This window comes from Amborella trichopoda, chromosome 4, assembly GCF_054954075.1.
Source record: "Amborella trichopoda isolate Santa Cruz 75 chromosome 4, AtrichopodaSantaCruz75HAP2 v2.0, whole genome shotgun sequence".
In the NCBI taxonomy this organism is placed as follows: domain Eukaryota; kingdom Viridiplantae; phylum Streptophyta; class Magnoliopsida; order Amborellales; family Amborellaceae; genus Amborella; species Amborella trichopoda.
Genome location: NC_142339.1, coordinates 47,635,769 through 47,662,544, shown reverse-complemented (window position 1 = coordinate 47,662,544; position 26,776 = coordinate 47,635,769). Strand labels below are relative to the sequence as shown.

Sequence of the window (26,776 nt, the reverse complement as noted above, 5' to 3'; positions counted from 1 at the left end):
GTCTTCAAATAACTCCCACATAGGATTTTGAGTGAGGAAGTAAATGGATATTTTACTACGGAAGGAGTAGCAAATATTTTGAGATAATATAAAAACCTCAGTTTAATTGAACTTCTATAAATACCCCCAAGCGTCTTTTTTCCCCTTATTTAAAGTTGCAAACCCTTGTTTCGGCAGTCTCTCTCGTGCTCTCTAGCTCTGTGCAGTAGGCTCTCTCTGCAAGGCTCTGTTTTCCATAGATGTATATCGCGATCTTGAGTTCTTAGAACTGTCCAAAGTATTGCTTCTGAAAGCATTTTAATAATCTCCTTCTTAAACTCAAATCTTTGGAAAAATCTTACCAATGACTTCTTTTTTGGCCCTGTGACGATCTTGAAAAGGGCCAAAAAAATACAAGTTTTGATACATAGTTAATAGTAGCCATAATGTAGTTTTAGATGTTGCAGATGTTAGGGTTTCAAAGGGAGGCGAGCAAGTTTTGGGCAAGAGGGCTTTGCAAATGGGTTTTTTTTCCTATACAAGGTGTGGGAATTTGAAAAATGGTATAATATTTTTAGGGCTGTTATGTTGATGTAAACTGTAACTAATCTTTTTTGTTATGTACAAGGGGTGAAATTCAGAAATTGTAAGGGTTATTGTAATAAATTTTTTTTTTTCTTTTAATATAGGGGGTAGGCATTTGTGAAAATGTGTAATTTTTTTAGAGTTTACAGTTTGATGTGGATGTAAATTGTAATTATCTTCCATTTCAGTGGACGACCTTTAATGAAAGATTAGTTTTCTTAAAAAGAAATTGAATTTAGAAGAAGCTAATGATAAGGTCGATAGATATGTGCTACAAAGTTATGAGGATAATGAGATTTGGCTCAAGACAGAGAAGATGGATAAAATGGTATTTTTCAAGTGCACAATTTTGAATGTGCCTTAATGAAAGTCCTAAGGGATTCTTCAAAGGAAGTAAAGATATCAGACAAGGTGATCTTTTAACACCATTTTTGTTTTCCTTATCCATAGTGGCTTCAAGTCTCATGTTTAACATGGTTGTAGAAAATGGATTCAGTAAACCGTTTTAAGGTGTCAAGAGATGAGCCAAGTATCTCACATTTGCAATATATATATGACACTAGGGGTGGCAATAGGTTAGGTTAGGTCAGGTCCGGGTCTAGCCAGATCCCGTTTCCCTAGACCTAGATCCAGACCCAAACCCAACCCAAATTGTTCATAAGGGATCTAGACCCAACCCAAAAAAACCAAAGAGAGGGTAGAGAGAGATATCAAAACTCTAAAAAAGAGAAAGTAAAGTTAGTTATGAGAGGATTAATCCCCAATGTTCATCTTATAAAAAAATAAAGGTAGGGATAAAACACATATTTCACAAATATATTAAATATAAAGTATAAATATAAATTTAAAATAAATTAAATTTTTTTTTTCGGATCTGGGTCAGGTCCACATAGACCCAAAAACTATTCACATCCAAGATTTGGACCCGATTTAACCTCCCAAATCCGAATCTTGGACCCATACCCAATAGACCCGAACCACCCGATGGATCTCGGGCTTATGGGTCCAAATTGCCATCCCTAGATGAAGTCTTGTATTTTGTGATGTAGATGATAGACGTATCACAGGCTTGAAAATATTTTTAAGGTTTTTGGGACATAAATGAATGTTGATAAAACTTTTTGACGGTAGGGGTAGCTTGTCTAGGTGGAGCAATCAAGAAATTAGATTCTTTGTTAGGATATAAGCTTGAAGAATTTCTCATTAAATATTTAAGGATGCCTATATCGGATTCAAGACAACCCATATTAATTTGACTATATCGGATTCCAGTGAAAGTTGACTGTTGAAGCCAAGGTAGCCAGTGATTTATCCTAGCCGCATATTAGAAGCTTACTCTTTGAAACATTTGATCAACTAGTTGGGCTCTCTCTTTTATGACCCTACATTTTCCTTATAACTTGCTTCTTTAACTATCAATGATTTGTAGGTGTTTGATTCGGAATTCAGTGGCGTTGTTGAGGCTAATTATCAGGGCCTCACGTTCAATTACACAAAATTTAACCTTATTTGATTCTATGTTGACTTGTTCATTATTTGTTTAGTGGTGATCTATTATTGCTAGGGTCCCATGACTAATTTTCTTGGGTGGCAGAATCGATTCCATTCTCACTTAGGACTATTTTTCATTCAGTTAGTTGACTACTGGGGATTGGCCTCTTAAGCATATAGTCAAGTGGTTTAGTCTTCGAGATTCATCTTGATCTGATGCAAAACAATGTAGTGCCCAACTTTCTGTGGGCGAGGCAATGTTTTTTCTTTGACATCACGTTGTGTGACTCTGACATATGGAGCTCTTAATATTTGGTTTGTCGTACTATGATGTTTGGTGCTCACTGGAATGTCCCCATAGGATTAGGTGGAGACATTGAGGGCTCCTTCAGGAATGCAGCCATCATAATTGTTCTCTAGGTGATAAAGAGTTCGAATCTCAGTTACCCTTGGTTTCCCTCCATATCTAGATTGGTGTCTAACACCTCTTTGACCATGACTGATGAGTTCCAGTCGGACCCCAATTTGAATTGGGTCCAATCAGGCTTTGAGGTTTCCAAACTCGGAATCACTCTTGGTATAACGATTTCTTAACCCTTAATAGACTCATTTAAATCAAATTTTCCTTAATAGATTAGTATTTTTCTTTGTACCCAAACGTGTAAAATTCTCATCAGACTTTGAGGTTTTTAGCAAAATTTGGTAGTATACCCCCATATGAGGTGCCAGAGAAAGAGGGATTCGGTCCATGGGTTACACCTTGCGCCCATTTCGATTCTATGGCCCCATGATGCCTGTTGTCATTTGAACTGGTGCATACAGAGACGCAGGATTGGTAAATAGGCATTTGATCCTATAGTGCTCATGAGATCTACATGAAATTGTCCATGTTTTTTAAATAGTGTGTGATCGAGAGGGAGAGTGGGAGCATAGAGTTTGGTGGGCCTCCTCACAAGCACATGAAAGAGTAGAACATAAGGTTTAAACCTTTGAGCGAAAAGTGATATGGGACTTTGTACATCCTCGGTATTGAGCCTAGGCAGGCATGAATATGTCGCTTAGCTCACCCCACTCCTTTACAAAAGTCCTTTTCAATTAGGACCGCCAGTGGCAATAATGGAATTACTTCCATTGTGGGTTGCACATCAGTTCTCAGGCCTTGGTTCGGTCCCTAGACGAGGACATCAAAATTCATGACGCTTAAGTGCAAAACAGATTATTAGGGCTCATTGAGCGAAGCCTTGACCTCACTAACTGGCCCCACTGTGATGTTATTTCCTGTGAGTACTACCCTAGTAGGTGAATTACCTCGATTATGGGGGGACTTCTATCATGCCCCTGCCCCTAATGTTATCGAGTTCTTAGTCCCACTAAGGTGGGTTATGATCAAGTGATGTAAGGTTAGCTAGCCCTCGAAGCAATTTTAGGAGCTCCATACATGGTTTTTGGACTGGTTTTGAGAGGTCTACTTGAGTGGGTGGCATAGCTATGTTCTTATCATGAATGTTGGGCATGTCAAGGATGCTTACCCCAACCCCCAGTTATTCTTGCTCATCGTTGACTATCTCTAAAGGTCTTCTTGAGGGGATGGCGAGACCATGCCCCTGGTAGAAAATATAAGTGGGCTTGGCTCTTCTATCCCTAGGTCCTCTATGATCATAGTAACAGTGTCCCCTTATGGGATGATGTTCTCAGCTACTATGAAATCCATTCATCAGTATGATCTTTACTTATAAGCGTGGAGCCTGACAATGGTCTAGGACGTTGGGCTTAGCCTTGCCCTAAAAGAGAAGGACCAAGGCCACAAACTGTGGCCTGAGGGCTAGGCTAGGGTCAAGCCCGGCTCACCCCTTTTTTTTTCTTGTTTTTTCTTCATTTACTTTTGGCCCTGCTCTAGACAAGGGTTGGGCCAGGGGCAGTTTTGGCCCGTCCCAGGCATGGCCCATTTCCACCCTTAGGGGCTAAGGTAATTCTCGGTGTGGATATGAGAAGCCCTAGCCACAGGGACTTGGGAAGGCTTATGCTGGGGTTGGATTGATGGTTCCTTCCCACACTTTCATGGCATATTGGGTCAGCTTCTGCCCAGTTTGAATTTGAGCTTATTGATCACTATCACTTGATTCCTCTCACGGCTAGATGGGTTCATATCCTTGTAGTGCGATGACTTAGCTGGTGCTTGGCTGAGCACTAGCTTATTAAACCTTTGCTCTCTCATATACTGCGACCTTAGGATTGAATCGATTGAGAGAGGCATGCCACAATGGCTAAAGAAGTGTTGATGCTCGGGGTTGGTGCTTTCCTTACCAAGCTTATCTTCCTGCACTGGGTGAGTGGGCACCCAATGACCTGTGAGGAGGCATTTTTTAATCTTTATTTTTTGATAAGGTTACATAGGAATAGAACTTGGGATGCAATGCTATAAAAACCCAGCTGCTATCGCCTTGACCCAAGCCCGATTCCTGGCTTTTTTGAATCTTGGTGCGAAGTTTGTGAATGACTCACTGATCTTTTTCCTTATAGTAATGAGCTACCTTAATGTGATAGATCGTGGCTTGCCCCAATAATTATGGGTAACAAACCAATGGAACATTTCATAACCAGTGGCTTGAGGGTTATCCCTCATGGAATTATCATGCCATGTGAGGCCTGCCCCTTCTAGACCGTGTGTGAAGATAGTAAGGTAGTTTGGTTTGTACCCAATGTATTGCACAATTAAAAGATAGTTGGTGACATGTAGACCTCTTCTTAAAAATCTGTTATTGAAGTTGGTAAAGATGAATCCTTGTGGGAAGTCCTTGAATTTCCCAAAGGTTTCTCCTATGTATTATTACTAAGGGGCTCAAAATCATGGATCCCCATCCTTTTTAGAGTTTTTTGGAAATCCTCGATGGTTCCCTCCATATTTTCTCACTAAGTCGGATCAACAAAGACTGACTGAGCGGTTGGGTTGCTTCCTACCAAGGTTGGCTAGCTGGTGGATAAATGATTGATGGGTGAGTCAATGGTGCTTGAATTGGATGTTGGTAACTATGGTTGATGAAACAAAATGTGATAGTGGGTAGGAACGTTGTTAATGAGCCATTTGACTAGGTTCGACCATGGTTGAAGTTGAGCTTGGTGTATTATTGGACTCTAATATCACCAAATGACCTTTCATTCCTAATGGGCGTCAAAAATCAGGGACAAGGTGAAGAGGGTGACTACAAACCACCATTTAATTTAATGTCACTAATTCTAAATATTATCAAGCTATGATATCTGATATGGCTGACGCAAGGCTAGGATTAAAGTGCCCAATTACAAGTCAGCATGAAAGAAAATGCTAAGATGAAGAGGTGGTTAAAGTAAATTTATTTCTTCAATATTTTAAGCAGTCGTGGGCTAAACCTGTGGTCACAATTGTCAAGATTATTAGAAGGATGGACAAGTGAGGCACATAGTTAATTTCTTGATCTATTGCCTCAAAGGCACATTTTTCCATTCCATTGTAGATATATCCCACAAGCAGAAGACTGGAAAGCTCCTTTTAGGTTGCTTGATATGTAGTACGACATTGGGGAAGAAAATATGATGCAGTTGATTACAAATAATTAGAAAGTAATGTGAAGGAAGGAGTTTTCTTATACAAAAGAAAGCATTTAGCTTGGAGTCCCTATGATGCCTACTGTATAAATCTCGTGCTGGAGGTTATTGGTGAGTAGTTATGTTACTAAGGAAAAAAATCACAAAAAATTTATATGCAACAGCACAACATGTCATTAGCTAAATGAGAAAACATTGTGATCGAGAGCTCATCATGTTTGCTATTACGAGGTTTGCCACATCATATTTCACAATAGAGTCGATCCTGATGCAGCAATCAGGATTGAAGCAAATGGTGGCATAAGAGGAATGTTTATCGCCATCTTTTGCTAGGAATCTGACTAGGAGGTTTATAGTATCATTAGAAGTCAGAAATTTTGGGGGTTAAATGTAATGAAGTTGTTTGGGCTACCACTCCACTTGTGTAGGTACTGAATATGGTCAATGTTGAATTTAATTGACTTTTGAATATAGTCGATGTCGATCTTAAGCTATTCGTGGAATTCCTTTATTAGTTATTACTCTAAGAAAAATAAGCCATTGATGGAAATTGCAAATTCCGTGAAAAGGTTTGGGAGTGCATCCATCCCAACTTGGCAACCAGCTATACTATGAGGCAAGAAATTATATATTTATAATTCTACTTTATATTTTAGTTATTTTGTGATTTGTGTTAGTGAGTTTATATTTATATTAACACTATATGCATGCACTTTGTTAAACTTGGATTATTATTACAAAAAAAGTTAAGGCTGATGCTGATATCATAAAAAAAGTGATGTAACTGTATAGAGAGATTGGAACCTGATCAGCGGGTCCAACTTCGTATCATGAGAAAGGTGAGCTTTTATTAATGAGTTTTAAAGTCAAACATTATTGTTATTTAGTTAGTTGTAGTGTGTAAATTAACTTGAATTTTCTTTTTCATCTTTTTGAACATATGGATGCTCGAGACTATTTTGAGTCCAACACGGATAGAAAAACTATAGAAGAATTTGAGATATGTTTCTAACAAAATTCATGAGTTAGTATTTTCCAATGTAACTAGTATGTGTGTTTGTACTTCTAATTTTTAATCAACTAATGAGTTTTACTTCTTATTGCCCATGAGCAAAATGGTGACAGTTTTAGAGACTGTGTAACCCCCACTTACAAATGGTTGCAATGAGGATCTTAAACTACAGTTATTCTACCACTGAGTGTGAGAGAAATTGGAGTACATTCTCGTGGATCCATACTTCAAGGAGGAATAAGCTAAAGACAGAGAGGCTGCACAACTATTGGATGGTGGTGAGGAATAAAATGGTGGTGGGAGCACAATTGAGGAGGAAGCCCAAGGTGGTCAGTTACAAGATGAGAGAGAGAGAGACGTATAGCTATTGACAGCATAGCCCATCTGGAGATGACATATCTAGCAACTAAGCCAGCGACATAGCCAACTACCAATCCAAGGTGCAGACAAGTATGGTGCAGTTAGCGAGGGAGAGACCGCATGCCGAAGTGGGGGTGAGCATAAAGAAGGCTGGATGAGTCTTTGCAACTATGGCTTGGGGCCAATTTGATTGAGGTTCTGATCTGGCAAGGAAGCACAGGTGGGATAGAGACTACTCCCTCTATCTCACATTTAATTGGCAACCTCAACCTAATAGTATTACCCAGAAGCATCCCGATCCCCATTGACACTCCTACCATCTATACAGGGTGGCCAGCCCTAGTCGCCTCTGTACCCGAGCGCTGCGCTACCCAGCAGGTATCCTTGTCTCCCCCACCCCTCTTCTGGTTGTGCCATTACCAATCGCAGCCCAGCTGCCCCTGACCAAGAAGAATGATTATCTGGATGGCCACGATCCCGACTAGAAGGATTGCTCGGGGCCGTATTCTTATATTTTGTTGTATTTGATGATATATGTGATGAACTTGTATTTCTTGAACATTTACTCTATGAGCTTGTAATTCACAGCTTCTATTTCAGAGTCATTGTACACTTTTTTTTTTTGCACAATTTGTCTCTTTATAATATTAATTTGGCTTGATTATAAAAAAATTTCATTTAATTATAATCTATATGTTTTTCTGGAATTTTTCCTAAATTTATTTTTACTTTTTTCGAGCCATGGTGGACTTGCTCAGTATTCAGCTCAGACTTGCCTTAGTTAGTGAGCTCAGGCAGTGCCAGATTCCCTAGCACAAGCCAAGTTTTGAAACCTTGATTCATAGTGATGGAGTTCACAATTTTGATGTAACAAAGTGGTGGTTATCGGAGGTTGGAGCTTCCACAGTGATGTCCTATGCATGAATTGCATTTGAGCTTGGGTTTAGACAGAGGGAGGGCTTGAAGGCAAGGAATGAGGAGCAGGGGTGTGTGTTGTTTGTGCAGTTAAGGAAAGGAATTGGAGGCAAAGGCGCAAGGGGGAGAGAGAGAGAGAGAGTCAAATGGTACCTGGGACAATTGGGGATCTTCTCTTCTAGTGAAGCAGAGGCTACGTGGCAGATTGGAACCAATTCCTAAGCCAGGAGCAGGGATCGGGGTGGTCCTGGGTCACACTGCCATTTAGCCACTGCTTCGTAGCCAACTACCAAGCCAAGGTGCAGACAATTATAACGCAGTTCGTGAGGGAGAGATCCCATGCGGAAGTGGGAGTGATCATGAAGAAGGTTGGACGAGTCTTTGCAACCATGGCTTTTGAGGCCAGTTTGAATGATATTATAATCAGGCAGGGAAGCACATGTGGGATAAAGACTATTCCTCTAAGAAGAATTAGAGCTACGTTTGCAACTAAACTTCATGAGTTAATATTTTTCAATGTCATAATACGGTGGTTGTACTTCTAATTTTTAATCCACTGATGAATTTTACTTCTTATTGCCTTTCACTAAAATGATGGGAGTTATAGAGACCGCGTATTCCCCCACTTACAATTGATTACAATCAGGATCTTAAACCACACGTATTCTATTACAGTGTGTGCGAGACACTGGGATACATTCCCTTGGATCTATACTCCAAGGAGGAATAAGTTGAAGACACAGGTTGCACAACCTACTGCATGTCAATTACAATACCAAGGAAGAGGTACATAAGGAGAGAGCATAGTTAGTATAATCTGATCAAAAGGCCTTGCAGAGAAATGGTGGATGAGCTGGAGTAACTAGTAGTGAAAAGGAGGGTGGTTCCTAGAAGAAAGAGGTTTTACATGGGATTGACAACCTGGAAGTGAGGCAGTGAATTAGGAAGGGATGCATGAGGCACAAGTAGATGGTGGTGGGAGTAGGAGGCCCAAGGTGGTTGGTTACCAAGAGAGAGAGAGAGAGAGAGAGAACTTTTGGGAACATAGCGCAACTGGGGACGATATATCTACCAACTACGCCAACAACAGCCAACTACCAATCCAAGGTGCAGACAAGTATGGTGGGAGAGACCCCATGTCGAAGTGGAGGTAAGCATGAAGAAGGCTGGACAAGTCTTTGAAACTATGGCTTAAGGGCCGTTTGATTGAGGTTCCAATCTGGCAGGGAAGCAAAAGTTGGATAGAGACCACTCCCCCTATCTCACATGTTGACAATTACCCTCTCCCTGATAGTGTGGCCCCCAGGACCACCCCAATCCCATCTCTTGTATCTTCTTTGACAAAGAGGAGAGAGAGAGAGAGAGAGAGGGATGTTGAGGAGATGCCATGAAAAGTGGTTGAGAATGAGAGGGGTTAATGGTTTTGCAGAGGGCTGTGCTTTTGGGATGACCCTAGATAGGAAATATGCCATTAGAAGGAGAGGCCTTAGGTGAGAGCAAGAGGTGATGACCAGTTGTAAAGGTACACAGAAAGGATAGGTAAAGAAAAGCGTGGAAATAGGTGACCTGAGTTGCAGAGAAGGGATAAAATAGAGAAAGGCGTGGAGAGACGGGAGAGAACGGAAAAAGGGGTAGAGGTATGGGACGAGAGAGACTGCAAAAGGCATGGAAAGAAGGGATAGAGATTGATGTGGTGGGATGGATTGAAAAGGTCTAGAGAGGAGACAGAATGGTGTAAAGAGACGTTTCTTCCGTTATTTCAAAATCAAATAACATACCATAAAAAGGAAACATGTTAGAAAAGAGGGTTTTAAATTGAAGAAAAGTCATGTAGCTTTCTTCAATAAACCAACATAGAATCAAGGAATCCACTGGCCATTGAATGGAAAGATACCAGAAATTTTATAAAACTTCATGGTACCATTGAAGAATCCTCCAATTCAAATGGGGCCTACGGAAATACATGTTCACGATCCATAACGAAAATCAACAAAAGCCCAACTTCATGCCATTGATTACTTGCTTGGAGAAGAAAAATAGCGCTTCAACCCTGCAACTTAAAATAAGTTACAAAATGGGGTCCCTCCCTCTTGAATGCAGAGGGCAAAATACAATTGCATGCTCAAGAGATCAACTGTTTTACACAATGGGTGCGTAACGGACCACCTTTGCAACATATTAGCACTACCCATACTCTTACAACATAGGCATGCCTAGATACACCAAATAAAAAGAGCTCCTTGCAGAACTTCTTTTGCAAGCTCTTGTTATTAACCAATCGTGGCAAAACCCATCATCACTCTACTATACAGATTTGTCAAAGAACCTGAACAATTCCAAAAGTGCTTTATCTACCAAGTAGCTGGTGTGTGAGAGAGAGAGTTGAAAAGAGAAAAAGCTAAGTAGTTAGTTTCGGGGGAGGGAGACTGATGTCCAGGTTTTTAAGGCGACCACTGATCAGGGACCATGCGGAAGTAGGTCGACATGGCCTTTCTAAACCTCTTCTTGTATTGCTCGGGAGAAACTACAGTAGGAGCAGCATTTTTTGGACCCCCAAGAATACCGGAGGCCTTGACCCAAGTCTCGAAATGCTTGTCCCACGTGTACTGCCTCATGAAATCAATGATCCCCATCACCAGCTCCTTGCTCTCTTCATCGACCCCAACCAGCAATGAGTAATCCATTACATCTACAGACTGCCAAACCCAAACAGCATTTAGTTAATGATGCTTAGCACCTCTCCCTCTCCCTCTCTCTCTATACACACACACACACATACGAATCCACAAAATACACAGGATTAGCAGGTCAGGTGACTAGACCACACACACAAATGAATTATGTTAGCAGGCACCAAAAAAGAAGGCTTAAGAAGGATAATTATATAACTTGCTCAATAGCAAGATCTAAATACTGCTAAAACAACAGCTTTATTCCTTGTTTAGTATATAGTGAAGACTGTTCACATAAGCATAATTATTTTAATTACAACAACCCCAGCCCTGATTATAAATAGTTTCTAGGCAAGCACCCTATTGTCAATTATCAGGGGCCATGACTACAGTTACTCAGAAAGTAAGGCCTAGGATTATGAAGCCATCAATCCCAATGAAATGTCAAATGCCTCATGATTGTCCACATCAGCACTTAGGGGGTGTTAGGATGTACCGACAATTTCGCTGTTTCAATAAAACTAATCCTGATAATGAGTTATATGTCATTTGGTATGTCTAGCATAAAATATCTGAGATAAACTTATGACACTTTCTAAGCTCTCTTTTAAAAGTTGTTTGTAATTTACTCAATATAACTTTAGGGCGTGGTTTGTATAAGGTTGCAACCTTAAACAACCAAATTAAGGCGACCTCCAAATTTTATCATAAACATAATTTTGGTGTCAAAAATTCTTAGGATGGCTTGAGAATCCATTTCATCTATAAATTATAAAATCGTAAAACTCCAAAAATGGTTCAAATCAAATAGATCTGTAAACACTTGAAAATCTTGAAAATGGACGGTCCAGATAATGTGTTGCAAGATACACTATTTTTTGGACTCGAAATCTTTTTTTCTTTTCATATTCATACATCTCCATGCTGTGAAGATCAGTTTGTGGGCTTTCCAACATCAACGCAACATTTTATGATGGATTGTTTAGGTGCACCTTAGTTCTACATTTTAAGGTTGCAACCCCACATAACTTTTTCCATAACTTTATTCTATCCGGCACTATTTGTCTAGGGCAGAGAATGAATGAAAAAGAACTCTCTCTACCTAGACATTAACCAAATCATATTATACATAATATAAGGTACTTGAACAAAGAGATGAGAAAATAATATCATGCAGAATATATTAATCCTACATGAGATAGTCTACTTTTAATAAATTTAACTATAGCACACACAGGCCATTAACAGATTATACTTTCTTGAAACAGATTAGGAAATTTATCAAAATACACCTAATCTTTTATTGATTTCACAGTTTACCCCTTTTCAACTATCCTAAATCATGAACATATGTATTTTTATGGGTATTTTCATATTAAATTAAAAGTTATGGGTAAAATGTTAAGTAGTTGATCTCGCGTGCATTTTGATAAATTTCCCAGAAACAATTGAACTTGGAAAATATTACAAACTAAAATTACTCAAAAATAATTTGCAATAGGGGGCAGATTCACGTAATTAAAAAAAACAAAAAAGAAATTAATTCAAAGCATTGGTGTCCACTTTAGAGTCACCAAATGACTATCTTATGAAAAAACAAAAATGGATTTTGAGTTCCTTAACACCTAGTTCTAACCATCCAAAAATTGGATAGTCTTTGTTTAAGCTTAGGATGTTATCTTTTTTGGGCACATACAGGGAAAAGTATACAATAAAACCATTTATAGAAGGTCACAATCCCCCGTAGGCATTGGATGTAAAATTGGGCAGCTGGGCTTGTGCCATTGACTGACTTAGGCTTGAGGTTCAAAATAAAAATTTTTGAACTTTGTTACACATGTTAAGTTATAGAATTTTGCATCTAATGGCTAGGGGAGATTGTGACCTCCTGGCGCTAAAAGTAAATGGTCTAATGCAGTACAATCTTGACATATAGAGTGCGCATCTTTATTTTTACCTCAGGTAGCTTGCTAGATTGAGGAGGTTAAAGTAAATAGACAATGTGCTGCAGCAAGAGCATATGACCTTTTCGCTATATAGTGTGCTCCCATGGGAGTATGCTATAAACAATAAAGACAAACACACATATGAAGTGGGTACTAGGCTACAATCAAAGAAATATGCTTGACCTTGTCTTTTTTACCAGTAAAATAAATAAATAAATAAAGTGAGAGAGATAAGAAGTGGGACATTACAGTAAGAAACGATGTATCATTCCACACCGCTCTTTCTAAGTTGCGCTTGGCTTTGCTGCCCAAAAATATCGGCTTTGTCCTGAGCACCTCCAACAGATTCTGATCTAGCAGGACATTTCCGCTCCCTGTCTCAGGATTGTAACGAGAACGAGCAGAACCCTTGAGATCATAAACCCTTGACACATTCCTCCCATAAAACAGATTCTCCATAACCATCAAGTCCATCCTCGATTCCTTACCACCCTTCAAATTCTTGACTGTTACCTACACTCAATAATGGAAAATGATTCCACATAATAAAAAAGAGTGAAGGTATATGGTAGTCCACTTTACCATAGAAAGCCACAGTCTGATGGGTTCACCACCATCCAATGAAACAAAGGACAGTGATGGAATGGCCATAAATAAAAACATTAAAAAACATAGAATGAAGATATAAAATCATCCACTTTGCTATGTAGTGCAATGAGTTCATCACCATCCAGTGAAATGATTGAGGGTGATGTAGAGGAAAAGGGAAGAAAAAGGGATACCTAAAAAGAGAAAGCACACAACATGCCAACAGACTTCTAGAAAACCATAGTACGTGGATCCACCAAACAATGGTAATAGTGATAAAGTAAGACCCTTGAGCATCAGTGTTGCATGGACACCATCAATGGTGTCGTGTTTAGCATGTGTTTCAGGTGTCTAGTACTTCGGCTTAAAAAACCAATATGGTTATGACACATCCATAAACCTTTTTATTTATAAACTTGTTTTATGCATAAATCATATAAAGAGTTCAAAAGAACAATAAATGAAATTAAAAAAATCAAAGACAAAATTTAAGAAAATAAATTTATTTTATACCTAAAAATAAAAATAAATGTATATGTCCTTTTATTTTTCAAAATGATGCTTTTTAAACCTTGTTAATAATAATACTTTGCATAATGTATTTGCAAGTTAAACATTTTCTATAGTTGTTTCGATTGAACCTTTTATATTTATCCTAGAAGGATGCAAGCTGAAATCTCTTCCAAGGCAGTTTACATTTCTAAAATTAGAAAACAAACGCGTTTAAACTTTAGGAATCAGATTTTTATTTTTGAGTGTGTGGCTATATTAACATTTGAGTCCTTGTGGGACGACATTTTTTGTGACATCCATGAGGGACAATATTAGTATATGACAATAATGCATGAATAAATATATGTATACTTTAAAAGGAGATTGTCTATATAAAGAGACCATTTATCTTTTGTACATGGAGCTCACAAACATTTGCTCACTAGACGTCAAATTGGATGGCTTGGGATGAGTTACGAAGTCTGAGAATTGTTTTTTTGGAACTTTGTGTCTATTCAACAACACTCGTACAACCACCCATTTTGAAATTTAAGGGACAAGGATGATTGTTACCTCCTTTCACAAAAGCCAATGGTCTCTTTGTATACAATGCCCTATAGAAGGGAGTGTTTTTTTCTTTCTTTTCTTTTTTTTTGAGGAAAAGGTAACTACTACTTTTAACATCCCATTAAAGGGTCATGGGTTCAAAACCAATGAATGTGAATAGCATGTTTATCAAAATTAATTGGGATATAGCGTAATTGTTATTACGACACATCTTATAACCATATCGGGACAGCATGTTGGCTCTAAATTTTTCAGAGATGTACAAACCCTTTGTTGGCCCAGTGTCTAGGGGTGTCAATACGTTTCTAAGCGCCGGTACATTTCTAAGTGCGACAAGAAGAAAACTGAGCTGCCACTGTAACATTTTAGAGCATATGACATGACCAAATAGTGGTTCAACTTTACATCGCTGTCCAACACATGAATGGACACTGATGAACTCAACGGACAACTGTTTACATAGTCCATTGGATTATCATCTACTTTCACAAAAGAAAGAAGCATGGACATAGTATTGACCAAGAGAAAGAAAATAAATATGCCAACCTGATAGATACCAAGGATCTTCGCCAAGCAAGTCGGGCTGCCTGTACTTATAGCATCAGAGAGATACTTGAAGTACTCAGGAGCGAACTCTTCAAATGACTCGAGCTCTGTCTTTGTGACTTGCTTAATTACAAACCTCTCATCCAGTGTCTTTGCAAAATAAACATTACTCTTCCCACCTTGTGCACTCCATCTCTTATTGCGACTAAGAGAGCGCAAAAAATCCATCTCATTATCGCAGCATTTCCTCCTCAAAGCGTCAAACTGCCTTGCAAAATAACAGGTAACCAAAAACCTTGCCTTTCCAGAAGGAAGTGAAGAATCATCACCAAATGTGACCTTGACATGAAGAGGAGATTTCCCCATATCAGACACTGGACTCCCCTTCAAAGATGATATCTCCTCAGACCCATAGCTTCTAGGGTGAACAAAATCGGTGTCAAGGGAGGTATCAGAGTGCCAAACTGACCCAAAAGAAGAATGGGTACCGATATGGCTTTCCTTAGAGCTTTCTATCTCATCAAGCTTATCGGATAACTGGTTCTCATATTCCTTTGTACAAAGCGCATAGGCTATAACACTCGTGGGTTCGCCATCATAAACAGCAATAACCACATCTTTTCGACTCGTTGCAGGCAATAGCAATCTCGCTCCATCAGTTACAATTCGTGAAATTGAAGAGATGACAGAGGGTGAATAACTGAACAGGAAATCAAATTTGTGGAAGGCTTCCAAGGAACCAGGGGATGCCCTCGAGAAAGATTTCAGGATTTTGGGTATTGGTTCCCAAACCAAGCTCCTGAAATCCCCTGAAGAATGGAATGACCTCGTCGAAGAGAGATGCAAGGCACTATGAAGGGGCCCTTTCTTACTCCTAGGGTGGAATTTTAGTGCAGAGTCAAAGGAATAAACTCTTACAGGCGACAAGATTTTGCGCTGAGAAATTTGGTCTTTCCCAACCGTGGGCCCAAGAGTGGCAGGACCAGTTCCATGCCCATTTGAGGCTCCTTGGGTAACTATTTGTCCTTCTCCAGTCCAGGCCAAATCTATCTTATCAGAAAGATTCGAAGCAAATGATGAAAGGGGCTCCAAAGTTGTATTTACAACAATGCCCTTCCCTTCCAATGTTCCTGTTGGACTTGAATTAGAGTCCAATATTGCAATCTGAGTGGAACAATAAGAAGGTCCCTTAAGATCCACTGTGCCCATAGTATCCCTAGAAGTTGGCAGTGATCCAACTGTGTTAATCAAGTCCTTCATCTCCTCAGATGGTTTTGGAAGTAGCAAGTTATCTTTAGGCTTCTCCAATGCGTTTGAAATCTTTGGACTACTTACTTCTGATGAAATACCAGGCTTGTTATCTCTACAAGGCACCTCCGTTTCCACTGTATCTTTTAACCTTGTCTCACTGGTATTTCCATTGAGACTTGAAGCAGACCCAGACTTACTTTTCACAGATAAAGAGTGCAAGAGACAGATCCGACGGTCCCACATGTAAGAATCGATCAGAAGACAACGCCTCAGATGATTGAGCTCCAAAACCTCTGGAACTGGCTGCATAGTTTTACAGATCTCGACTGCTCCCTTATATAAGAATGCCTGTTAAAGTGTAAATTAACTGTCAGACTTTTATAGATGTTTGCATATCAAAATATGAAATGTACAAACATGTCGAAAATCAAATTATTATGCATAAAATAGATTATATGAGCCTTACCATGTATTCGCCCCTTTCCTTTATCAGCAAATCTTTCAACTCATCTATATAATTATAGAACTCCATTACCTTGGTAGATTCATACCCACTTTCAAAAGCAGCAAATTCCTTCTCCATGCCATCGAGAGCATCAGAAACTTCTTCATAAAGGAATTCAATTTTATCTATAACCTGTATATATATAGAGAGAGAGAGGTTACTGCTCCAACTCTAAACGAAGTTATAAATCAAGAACAATCACGAGTCACCCCAAAGGTCCCAATTATGTAGCTAATATATCCTATCAGCGTACCTCTGCAGCCTCCTTTTTGGCCCAGTCCTGTCTAACCACACTGTTGAATTCCAGCACAGAAGGTGGTAGATGGACAGAAAGAATATCAATTGGAGAATAACGAAAAAATGCAACCATGCTCCCAAACCTGTATAAGATAAGGACCAGATCTTCCATTACAAAATGAGGAAGAAATCACCAACACAAATGAAAGCCTCAAACTGCAAAGAATGGCACAACTCACCCATAAAACCTGAGGCAATCCCTCTGTAAGGAATGACCACAACTTGCAATGCGATTAGCGGCAGCATGATTTGAAAAGCTAAGCTCCAAGAATTTCCCAAAAGACAAACCCCATGCAGCATCAGACATAACCACTCTTCTTGTTGCTTGAGGAACACCATCTTTGTGTGCACATTTGAGGCACCGATGCCACATCCATATTTTCCCATCACGCTCTCCAGGGAGCTTCAAAGAGGGCAAATGCTTGACACATATTGTGAGACTTCCTTGCTGGTGGGTATAACAGCGAATATGAGCATCAGCTGGTTCGTTACAAGATCGGCAGCATGAAGACTGATACACAAATAGAGTGATCTCAATATCCCCAAAATATGAAAAATAAAACACTACTAGATTAAAGAGAAGAGATGGGGAACTACAGCATGCACATCATGTGAATACTGTGAAACACCTAGGTATGAACACTGTAGATTATCATGATAGTGGATGAAGATGAACCATAGTTCAGATATTTCACACACTTAGGTGTAATTCTCGGCTTCTCCACCGTCCATCTTAAAAATGGATGGTGGATGCCCCACCTGTCCATAGTAGAACACAGCTATATGAATCGTCTACTTTCAATGATAAATCAGAATAAATAACACAGCAGAACCACTTCAGTCCCCAAGCAAGCAGTGATCAATTACACCCAAAAAGGAAAAGAAGAATGAGAGGTGAAAAAAGAGAAGTATCATATAATCCAACGGACCATGACAAAAACACAGTCCATCGGATTGCTCTCCAATGAAATGACAGGTAGAGACAAAGAGTCTGGGACCATTATATGGGTAATTTCTTTTGCTGGTAGGTCCAATTCTCTTCAGACCATCTGTCATTTCCATGGACGCTGATGACAGGTTTTCCAGAATCAAACGGATTACACCATACTTTCCCATAGAATGATACCTGATCAAACAAATCATCACGGAGGTACCTCCCCAATGGCTTATCAAAGCTTCCATAAAACTTGATTCGGAAAAGCTGAGACCGTTCACATACTGTTCCCTTTAATACACAACGGCTTGACAATGAGACCAAGATACTCTGATGAGTGTTGCGAGAAGTTGGGAAATACTCAGTGGAGATCTCTTGGTCTAACAAAGAACCCTCCAAATCGTCATGTGATGATCCTATATCTGCATCATTCGGAATATCACATGGATGAACTCTTGCAAAGTCTAAAACCTTGGGAGAAGTACACAAAGGACCAGAATGCACAAGTTCACTTCCTGACTCATTTCCATCAAAATCAAAATTAGGACTTGGACTCCTCTCAACTTGAGCTGAATGGCACACTGGAGATTCAGGATGGGACATCACTAGATCAGTGTGTCCACTGAGGACCTCATATTTTCCCATCACTGCCTCACAAACAAAAGGGGTTGCAGAACTAAGAACATATGAAACAGATTTATCTATGTTGCTCAGCTTTTCTGGGATAGCAATTGGAGATTGGAAAGGAAGTTTTGGAATAGTTGCACCCTCATCTGCAAGGAAAGAGGTTTCAAGCGACAGGTGATAGGCTGCAAAGACTGCATATTGAAGCACTTTTTTCACCTTCTTTAGTTCTTCCTGAGAACCCCCCCTCAGAAGGACCTGTAACATTTTTTAATGGAAGAAACAATGTCATCAACTACAGACAATCAAATCTACAATATCTAATAGAAAGGTTTAGCATAGGCAATTACAGTTGGATTATTAGCCAACCCCAAATAATTGGGATATGGCTTGGATGATGATGAATTACAGTTGGATTATTCTTTCGTTGGAGCACTATATCCATCCTCACCGGTAACTATCATGTAACAACTAAGCCTATGATATATTGCAATTTTATTGATATCAAATGCCGCAGCATCACAAATCCCAAAAAGTTAAAGAGATCTGAGATTCACAAGTATGATCAAGGACTTCGTCCAATGAAGCCAGTAAAATTCCACTAGGTTTATTTTATGCATGTGATTTATATAAGGTGTCAACCCAGTAAAATTCCACTAGGTCCACATTGGTAAAATATGCAGTTTCGGTGCCGAGAACCCTTAATCTGAAAAATCTATTTTCACCCTTAATTATGAAATTAAGCTAAAAAAAAAGGTATAGATCAAGCAGATCTATACACTCATAAAAATTTTGAGATGGACGGTCTAAATGATGTATTACAAGATGCACTACTTTTAGTACTTTAAATCCTTTTTTATACATATACATATTTCTTGAGGTCAAGATGATTTAATTCTAGGATCTTTTGATGTCGGACCAAACTATTTGGGTAGATTTTCTAGGTGCACTTACTTCTACAGTATAAAGCTGACACGCTATACAAACTTTTTCCTTAGCTTATTCACATATGGTACCTAATTTTTACAATAGATGTTCCTATGACCTTTAACAAACTTGTCCAAAACTTCAATTTGAACTTACAGAGCATACTGATTTTCTATTGAAAGAATACTATTGATTAACTTTATTGAAATAGGGACAGCGTTCAAATTAGCATAATACTGTTTCCAACAAGGCAGGAAACAAAATCCAAAGCAATAGGCTTCATAACAACCATGGCAAAGATCATGGAAGTTAATCAGTGACATCGTTAGCTTCCTCAGAACATGCGCAAGAGAGTTTTAATGAGGAAGACATCCATGAAATCACCTCAAGAACATCTGCTGGACTCCAAGGCTACATTGAAACAATGGTTCCCCATTTAACATTTGGCAAGTCACCTTGTCCGATCAATGGCTCCGAGGGGGAGAATACATGAATTAGTAACTTTGACCATTCCCCATGGATACATAATTGCATATACTGGAGTTTCAAGAAAGAAACATCACATAATGGTCAAATGCGTATTTTCCGTAAGTAGGAATTCATCCTTTGTTCAAGCCCAAGAAAATGCATCACAAATGCATCCTTCATTATCAAGGGATACACAGACAGAGTTACTTTCACACTAGAATCATCCCTGTGCTTCCCATCCTCGAGGACTCACAGGTGATCATACATCGCACTATTATTACACCCTTCTTTTGGGTGGTTGTTTTTCCCTGACCTTTATGAGTCTCACTTTCATAAAGGTAAAGGAGAAAGGCACAAGATTTACTGTTCCATTGGACCACTTTCCAAATAACTCATTGACAACTATTGTTAATCAAGTAATGGCTATTCAATGAGCATTATTCTCATCTTTTATTACACCATTCTTGTGATTTTCTTATGCATTTATTTCATCTTCCTGATTTTCTTGAACCTTCCAATTAGTTAGCACTAGGCCACAATTTGGGCATATATTTTGTGGCATGAGGATTCCATTGAACCCATCTCTTTTAGGGAAAAGAATCAGCTAGAAGATGGCAAGGCACTCAACAACTCAAAAATGAAAGACAGGATGCCAGAAGATCTTAAATTGAACTTATCTTCCCCATATTGCATCTGAGGAGGAGTAGTCTCATCAAACTCAAGTTACTCAACATCTCTCACGATTAGGAAGAGTCAATGACGTACACACATGAATAGCATGTATAAATGAATGCATGTGAATGTTTATGAAGACAAACATGAACATAATAGGGGAAAAGAGAGAGAGAGAGAGAGAGAGAGAGAGAGAGAGAGAGAGAGAGAGAGAGAGAGAGTATTATACACATGCATGGATGGTTTGAAGAAGTCAACTCCCATATCAAACACAAAAATTTGCCATGTGGAACTATGACACATTCTAGGAATCGAGCTAAAAAATCCATGTCCAAAACTTCAAAGAAAAAAGTGAAATCACCAAAAAATATCAATGTCACAGCTGTATCATGTACAAGCATTATAGGCCTGAAAACCCTACTAAAAAATATAAGCACAGATTTCATATCCAGGCATGTCCTACGAAATCCAAGAAGTAGCATCTACAGCTGCTTGAGCTCCTGCTTAGTACGGCTCTTACACATTTCCGTTTCTACAATTACCAGTCTATATGATTATTTTGGTTCTACTATCTATTGCCAATAGATCAACACTATGAAGATCATAAGAATCAAGAATAGATACCCCATATTTAAATCATTTTTTCAACAGTTAGGGATGTAATAAAACATAAACATATGACACTGGGTGTGTCTGCAGGCTGGATGTCATTTGTGGAATCTATTGCACAAAACAAGAAGAAAATTCAATAATACTTTATTAAGAAATATTGAGGAAAATTTAAAATTTTTTAAATGGAAAAAATAAAATAAAAAAGAATAAATTTATTTTACAAGTAAATTGAAGCGTGAAATTTACAACGAAATTAAAGGAACAATGAAACAAAAGAAGGAGAACCTCAAACCTATAAACTGCATTAATCAATTTAAACATTATGATTTTTTCATGATTAAGAGAAACAGCAAAAATATACACATTACATTTAAGAAAGCCAAATTTATCATAAAGAAAACTAATGGTATATTTGACAGTTTCAAATGGTTTGGCAACTTCTAACAAAGATCAAGGACAAGAAGCAGAAAAAAAGAACTTCACTAAAATTACTCTTAAGTAATTTCGCCATTACTGATGATCAAGGGGAAAGAGAGCACAGAAACTAATTTAAAATGGCAAATAAGAATTTCATGAGCACATGGATTTTCCTATATAATTCCTATTTCTCTTAAATTTAGAACCAGTGTTTTAAAAGTCTGACTCAGCTAAGGGCATACCAGGCTCAATATTGAGTTACGGACTCAACACGAGCTAGTCTTATTAAGACTCAGCCAAGTCTATTGATAGAACATTCTAAAAAGGTTTGACTTACGCGAGTTTCATCATAAGGCAACACACTAGCTGAGGTGCCAAGGTAATTCAACTCAGGTGAGTCCTGGGTCGAATAAATGAGTTTAAAAACTCCGTGTAGAACACATTTCCCATTCATTAGGAAACATGAATACCATAGAATGAGACATGGCCTCTCTTTTCCTGTTTCCTGATAATTTTGTTCCCCCGTGGATTTCACTGTAGTTTCCAGAAATTCTAAGAAGCTTCTTAACACTTTCACTTCTGAAGTGTTAAATGGAAATTCCTATTCCACCTTTTATGGATACTATGCACAAATCAAAAGTAACAATATGCCATACGTAGATTTGACACGAAGAACTAAGAAAACTGCAGTGAAAATGCAAGAGCTTTATCCATAAACTAAGAAAACTAATTCAACTCTCCCAATTCACGGTAATTCCATTCTTTTGAGCCCAGAACATGTAAACATGAAATTGAGTCATGATTTCAATGTAACAAACAAAGTGAAATTTTGCAGTATCTTAGTCCATGAGATTCCAAACAATTCACAAGCAGAACAAAACATTGTGCCTTGCAGTTTAACTTCAAGACTTTATTAGTCAGTCATGATTAATGTTCAAAGAAAGTTTAATTTAGAGCCACCAACCAGAAAAACATTTAAGTCCCCAAGTAAGCCATCCTGGGTAAATATTCGGATGCAAGCAAGTAAAATACTGGAGATGTCACATACCTTCAAAGCAGGTAGAGGGCCAGTCATATAACATGCATTAATTTCAGATCCACAAACGGAAGCATCCAGGTATGAATAGCAACAGATCATGGGTACCAACATAATACTGACAATTTCTACAAGACACTTCCTGAATCACAATTACATTGGCACTCCAAAGTTGATGTCACATACCTTCAAAGCAGGTAGAGGGCCAGTCATATAACATGCATTAATTTCAGATCCACAAACGGAAGCATACAGGCATGCATAGCAACAGATCATGGGTACCAACATAATACTGACAATTTCTGCAAGACACTTCATGAATCACAATTACATTGGCACTCCAAAGTTGTGGAAATATTACCGTGCATCCTAAACGCCTGGGACATCGCTCAAAAAACATTAAAGTTTTACTGGATCTCTTGGTGGGCTGACCAGCAACACGATCTTCTTCCACAAATCTTTCCAACCGAAAATTTTCACACTGACCCAACTTTGGGGAAGTAAGATTATCAATAGAAGGAACAATCTGAGCACCACTACACCTGGCTATTCGCTCCAATAGAGGCCTTTTAACATTTAACACTAGAGATATCTCCTTGGCCAACAAGAATTCTTGGGCATAGTGTGATACACTTTTCTCTACCAATAGCACATTTGGCCGATGCGCCTCGATCTTTGCAACAACCATCTTGAGATGATCTATCTCCTGCCAAAACCATAAGTGAAGGCACAAATAGTAACCATATTGGTAAAACTGTAAGGAGAGAAAAAGCAAATAACATAAACATTCAAGAACTTCACCTGCTGCAGTAAGGCATCGAAAGAAGCTAACTGATTTGCAACTCTTTGATACTCCAATGCTCCACCCAAGAGAAGTAACCTAGGATTCTTGTATTGCGATGTCATTCGCTTGTGCTTTATATTCTTTGTGCAAACAACCCCCTTAATGAAAGTGCTGCCAAAACAAATTTCCATGACTTTAGTTTTTTACATATGCAAAGAAAAAGGACCACCTACAAATGCTGTTGCCAAAAATCATTCAACCCCATACCTTTCACTGGGCTTCCCGCATGCTATGCACTTGATTTTCACATACCCACCAGGATCCATGCTTCCTCCCCTCTTAGTGTCTGGTTTCACAAAATTGGCAGCTTGCCATGCTAGTGCAGTAAGTATCTCTAGCCAACTCTCTTTGTCATCCTCATTCCCCACAAAAATCCCATCTCCCCTTAACAATTGTGCTACAAGAGCCCTATAGTGTCCATGAACGACTGCTCTAAGTGGTTCTTGGAGCTCTTCACTTGGTTTCTCTTTGGTTCGGAAAGTATTGCCACTGAAACTACTTGACGAGAATCGCAATCCCATGTCCCCCACATCATCATCATCCTCATCATCATATTCAAAGATGCTGCTTTCAACCTCATCCCCTTCATCCTCAGGGGGAGGAGGAAACCAAATAAGGCCATTGTTCTCAAAATCCAAAGGTTGGTGACCTTCCTTTTGAGATTCATGCCGATAAACAGGGGATGCATCAGTGCAATCATCAAGATCTTCAGTCTCTGTCTCACTCCTCCTAAACATATCTCGCTCCATAAGAGCATCATTTTGTGACCTTGCGGTCCCGCCTTGGTCATTTTTCACAGAAGATTCAGCTCCATCAGGACTACTAATTATAGTGGGGCTGTTCCAAGGACTAGATGCTCCTGACTTGAAGTTGTACAACTCGTGTCTGACAAACGTACTTTCGCCATCTATATCAGAAAATTCTTGGCAGCATTCATTTGATGGGCTCAAGTGACTCTTCTTGGTTGCCTCCCCATCCTTAAAATAACATTCTTCATCCCAGTCACTTCTGCAAACATTTAAGACGGAAAAATACTCATTTGAGCTTATTCAAACATAAAGCATGCAATCAAAGAAAATGATTCCCATTCAGAAAACCATGCAGCAACAGATAAACACCTTCCTGTTTGATTAATTATACAACAACAACAAATTTGCAGGAGGATTTATAGTGATAGATATTATGATTCATGAATGGGTGTCAGGGTGTGCGTGTAGTTAAAAGCATGGATGTGTGTAGAACTTAATAACTATGGTCACATCAACTGGAGGTTATTGGAGCACTGTTGCATTCTACTACTCAAAGGCTAAAAGAGATAAAACAAATAAATTACCCTAGATCCTATTAATGATAATATTTTAACAATTTCCCCTGAAATTTAACAATAAGTCTCAAAATAAATGGTGGCTTCCATCAAAAGTTTGAAACTGAATCTAATTTTTTGAAATTTAGTATACTTCTTGAGTGTCTTGCACAGTTTTTTTGACAAATAGCATACCCAGATTTGGTGATGCTCTTTGAAATTTTCCATAACTATAAAAACTCTGCATAATCTAGTTTACATAGTAATCATCTCATTACTTACCTACTAGAACGGCAGCCAATGGAGAGCCGAGACAAACGGTTCGAAGCCGAAATGACACTACTCCCAAGCCCTGATTGAGGAGAATCACACTTCCCTTCAAGAAACCGATCAAAGCCATCAACAGAGGAGGCATCCACAATCTTTTGGCCAGACCCATTTCGACCAAACACCAAGTTCTCATCAGAACCACCAGAAGATGATCCACTTTGACCAAACACCAAGTTCTCATCAGAACCACAATTAGCAGAAGAACTATCAAAATTATCACCATCCAAACTCACCAAAGGGGGCAGATTATTCTGCCCAGAAGCCATAGGGTGGTGTTTCTCTGCATAATCTAGAGACTGACTACAAAAGTTACATGCCCTAATCCTCTCTGCATCTTCAGGGCTAATTCTCATACCCTCCAATTCACTACAGTTCATATAATCCTCATTTGGCATTGAAAATTCCCTAGAAACACTATAAAGATCACTACTCCAGGGGATCCAATCTGTCACTCTTTCTATAAGATCAGAGAACGAATTGTCAATTATTCCCATAGACCAATTTGCCTCGCTCATAAGAAGCAGGCGCCTATTGATCTGACTGAAAATCAGTCCTTAAATTACTGTAAAATTAAGAAAGAAGGTAATAAAATGAAAGGGAATTTGAAATATTCCTCCAAAGCACTCCCACCCAAGATAAAAATGATTGGGGGTTATAGGACTGTTTGTGAACTGTAATTCAAAGATTAGGGTAACAACAAAGCAAACCCAGTTGATACATATGAGAACAACTATGACAGAAGCAAAAAGAATACTAAAGCTCAGATCCACAAAGTATGAGAAGTAAATGATACAATGAGGAGAATAACAAAGAAAACGCGAAAGCTACATATAACAACAGAAACAACACTGAAAAAAAACCCAGAGTTTTTTAGATCAAAATGGGGTATAAAGTTTCAAGAACAAATGAAATTACAATCTTCCTGAGAAACCCAAAATATCTCAAGGAAGCAAGTCAACACAGAGTCCAAGCACTATATACACTTTCAGAGAAACGAAAACAATAGAAAACCCAACTATCCAATCCCCAAATCATCAATAAATTAACCCAGCACAAGAATAAGTAGACCAAAAAAATCCCACCAAAAAGCAGAGAAGAAATCTCAGAGTTGATTAGAAGAACAAAGAGAAAAGCTCAGAAGAATCAGAAACATGGCGATTTCGCATCTATGAGAGAGAAGAGAGAGACAACTCATCTGGGAGTCCATGGAATAGAGAGAGAATCAAGAGGAGGAGGAGGAGCATGAAGAGAGAGAGGGGCTCTTTTCTCTGCATCTCGAAAATGGTGGGAATTGCTTTAGGGCGTGTTGAGGATCCCATACTTCTTGAAAAAGCTCACCCCGATGAATACTAATAATGTTTTCCATTATTCTTATTATTATTTTGCAGGGGGCTTACCCCTCTTTCTCTCTCTTTCCTTGTAGGAGCAGTGTGAAGAGAGAGAGAGTGAGATGACATTAATCCAAAACCTCCCAATCTTTGCCTGAAAATCGCTTCGGCGCCCTAGATTCTCGTGAAATCCCTAAAACGCCCTTCCTCATTTTACTATGACCTAAGGGGTCTGGTTCGTATAGAGCCGAGGCTCTAACAATCAAAGTAAAGGCTACCTTCAAATAGTATCGAGAAATGTGATTTCAATACTGAAAATCTTTACGGTACAATCCAAAAATGCATTACAAGGTGCACTATTTTTAAAACTTGAAATTCATTTTTTTTAATATCCATGCATCTTGATGTCAAGATAATCAATTTAAAGATATTTGGACATCAAAACATCCTCTTCTAGTGAAATTTTTAAGGTAGGCTATGAGTTGATTGTTTA

At 38.8% G+C, this 26,776-nt stretch overlaps 1 protein-coding gene and 1 long non-coding RNA gene across 3 annotated transcripts; one reads left to right on the top strand and one right to left on the bottom strand.

The window, feature by feature from the left end:
- The first annotated feature begins 815 nt into the window (after positions 1–815).
- Positions 816–7,608, top strand: LOC148782533 (uncharacterized). Its single transcript, XR_016054597.1, has 2 exons — positions 816–975; positions 6,822–7,608. It is a non-coding gene; the product is annotated as an uncharacterized LOC148782533 (long non-coding RNA).
- Positions 7,609–9,910: 2,302 nt separating this feature from the next.
- FAB1C (FORMS APLOID AND BINUCLEATE CELLS 1C) lies at positions 9,911–26,469 on the bottom strand. Of its 2 annotated transcripts, XM_011623877.3 has the most exons (11): positions 24,908–26,469; positions 23,530–24,330; positions 23,280–23,433; positions 22,840–23,184; positions 17,915–18,604; positions 16,968–17,299; positions 16,745–16,871; positions 16,453–16,623; positions 14,736–16,334; positions 12,792–13,055; positions 9,911–10,620 (listed from the first exon to the last, which is right to left on the bottom strand). In XM_011623877.3, exons 1-11 carry the CDS (start codon positions 25,468–25,470, stop codon positions 10,366–10,368), a joined length of 5,301 nt encoding a protein of 1,766 aa, XP_011622179.1. In that variant the 5' UTR covers positions 25,471–26,469; the 3' UTR covers positions 9,911–10,365. The 2 variants fall into 2 exon arrangements, with proteins under 2 accessions (XP_011622179.1, XP_088721516.1); XM_088865390.1 differs by lacking the exons at positions 22,840–23,184; positions 23,280–23,433; positions 23,530–24,330; positions 24,908–26,469 and adding an exon at positions 22,491–22,649.
- Between the last annotated feature and the right edge of the window lie 307 nt (positions 26,470–26,776).

Excerpts from the sequence above, each read along its gene's own strand:
- FAB1C (XM_011623877.3), bottom strand. The coding sequence starts at position 25,470 with ATGAGCGAGGCAAATTGGTCTATGGGAATAATTGACAATTCGTTCTCT. Across the intron at positions 23,185-23,279 it reads TCGATGCCTTACTGCAGCAG|GAGATAGATCATCTCAAGAT; the intron begins GTGAAGTTCTTG and ends TGGTTTTGGCAG. Across the intron at positions 16,872-16,967 it reads GATTGCCTCAGGTTTTATGG|GTTTGGGAGCATGGTTGCAT; the intron begins GTGAGTTGTGCC and ends TATCTTATACAG.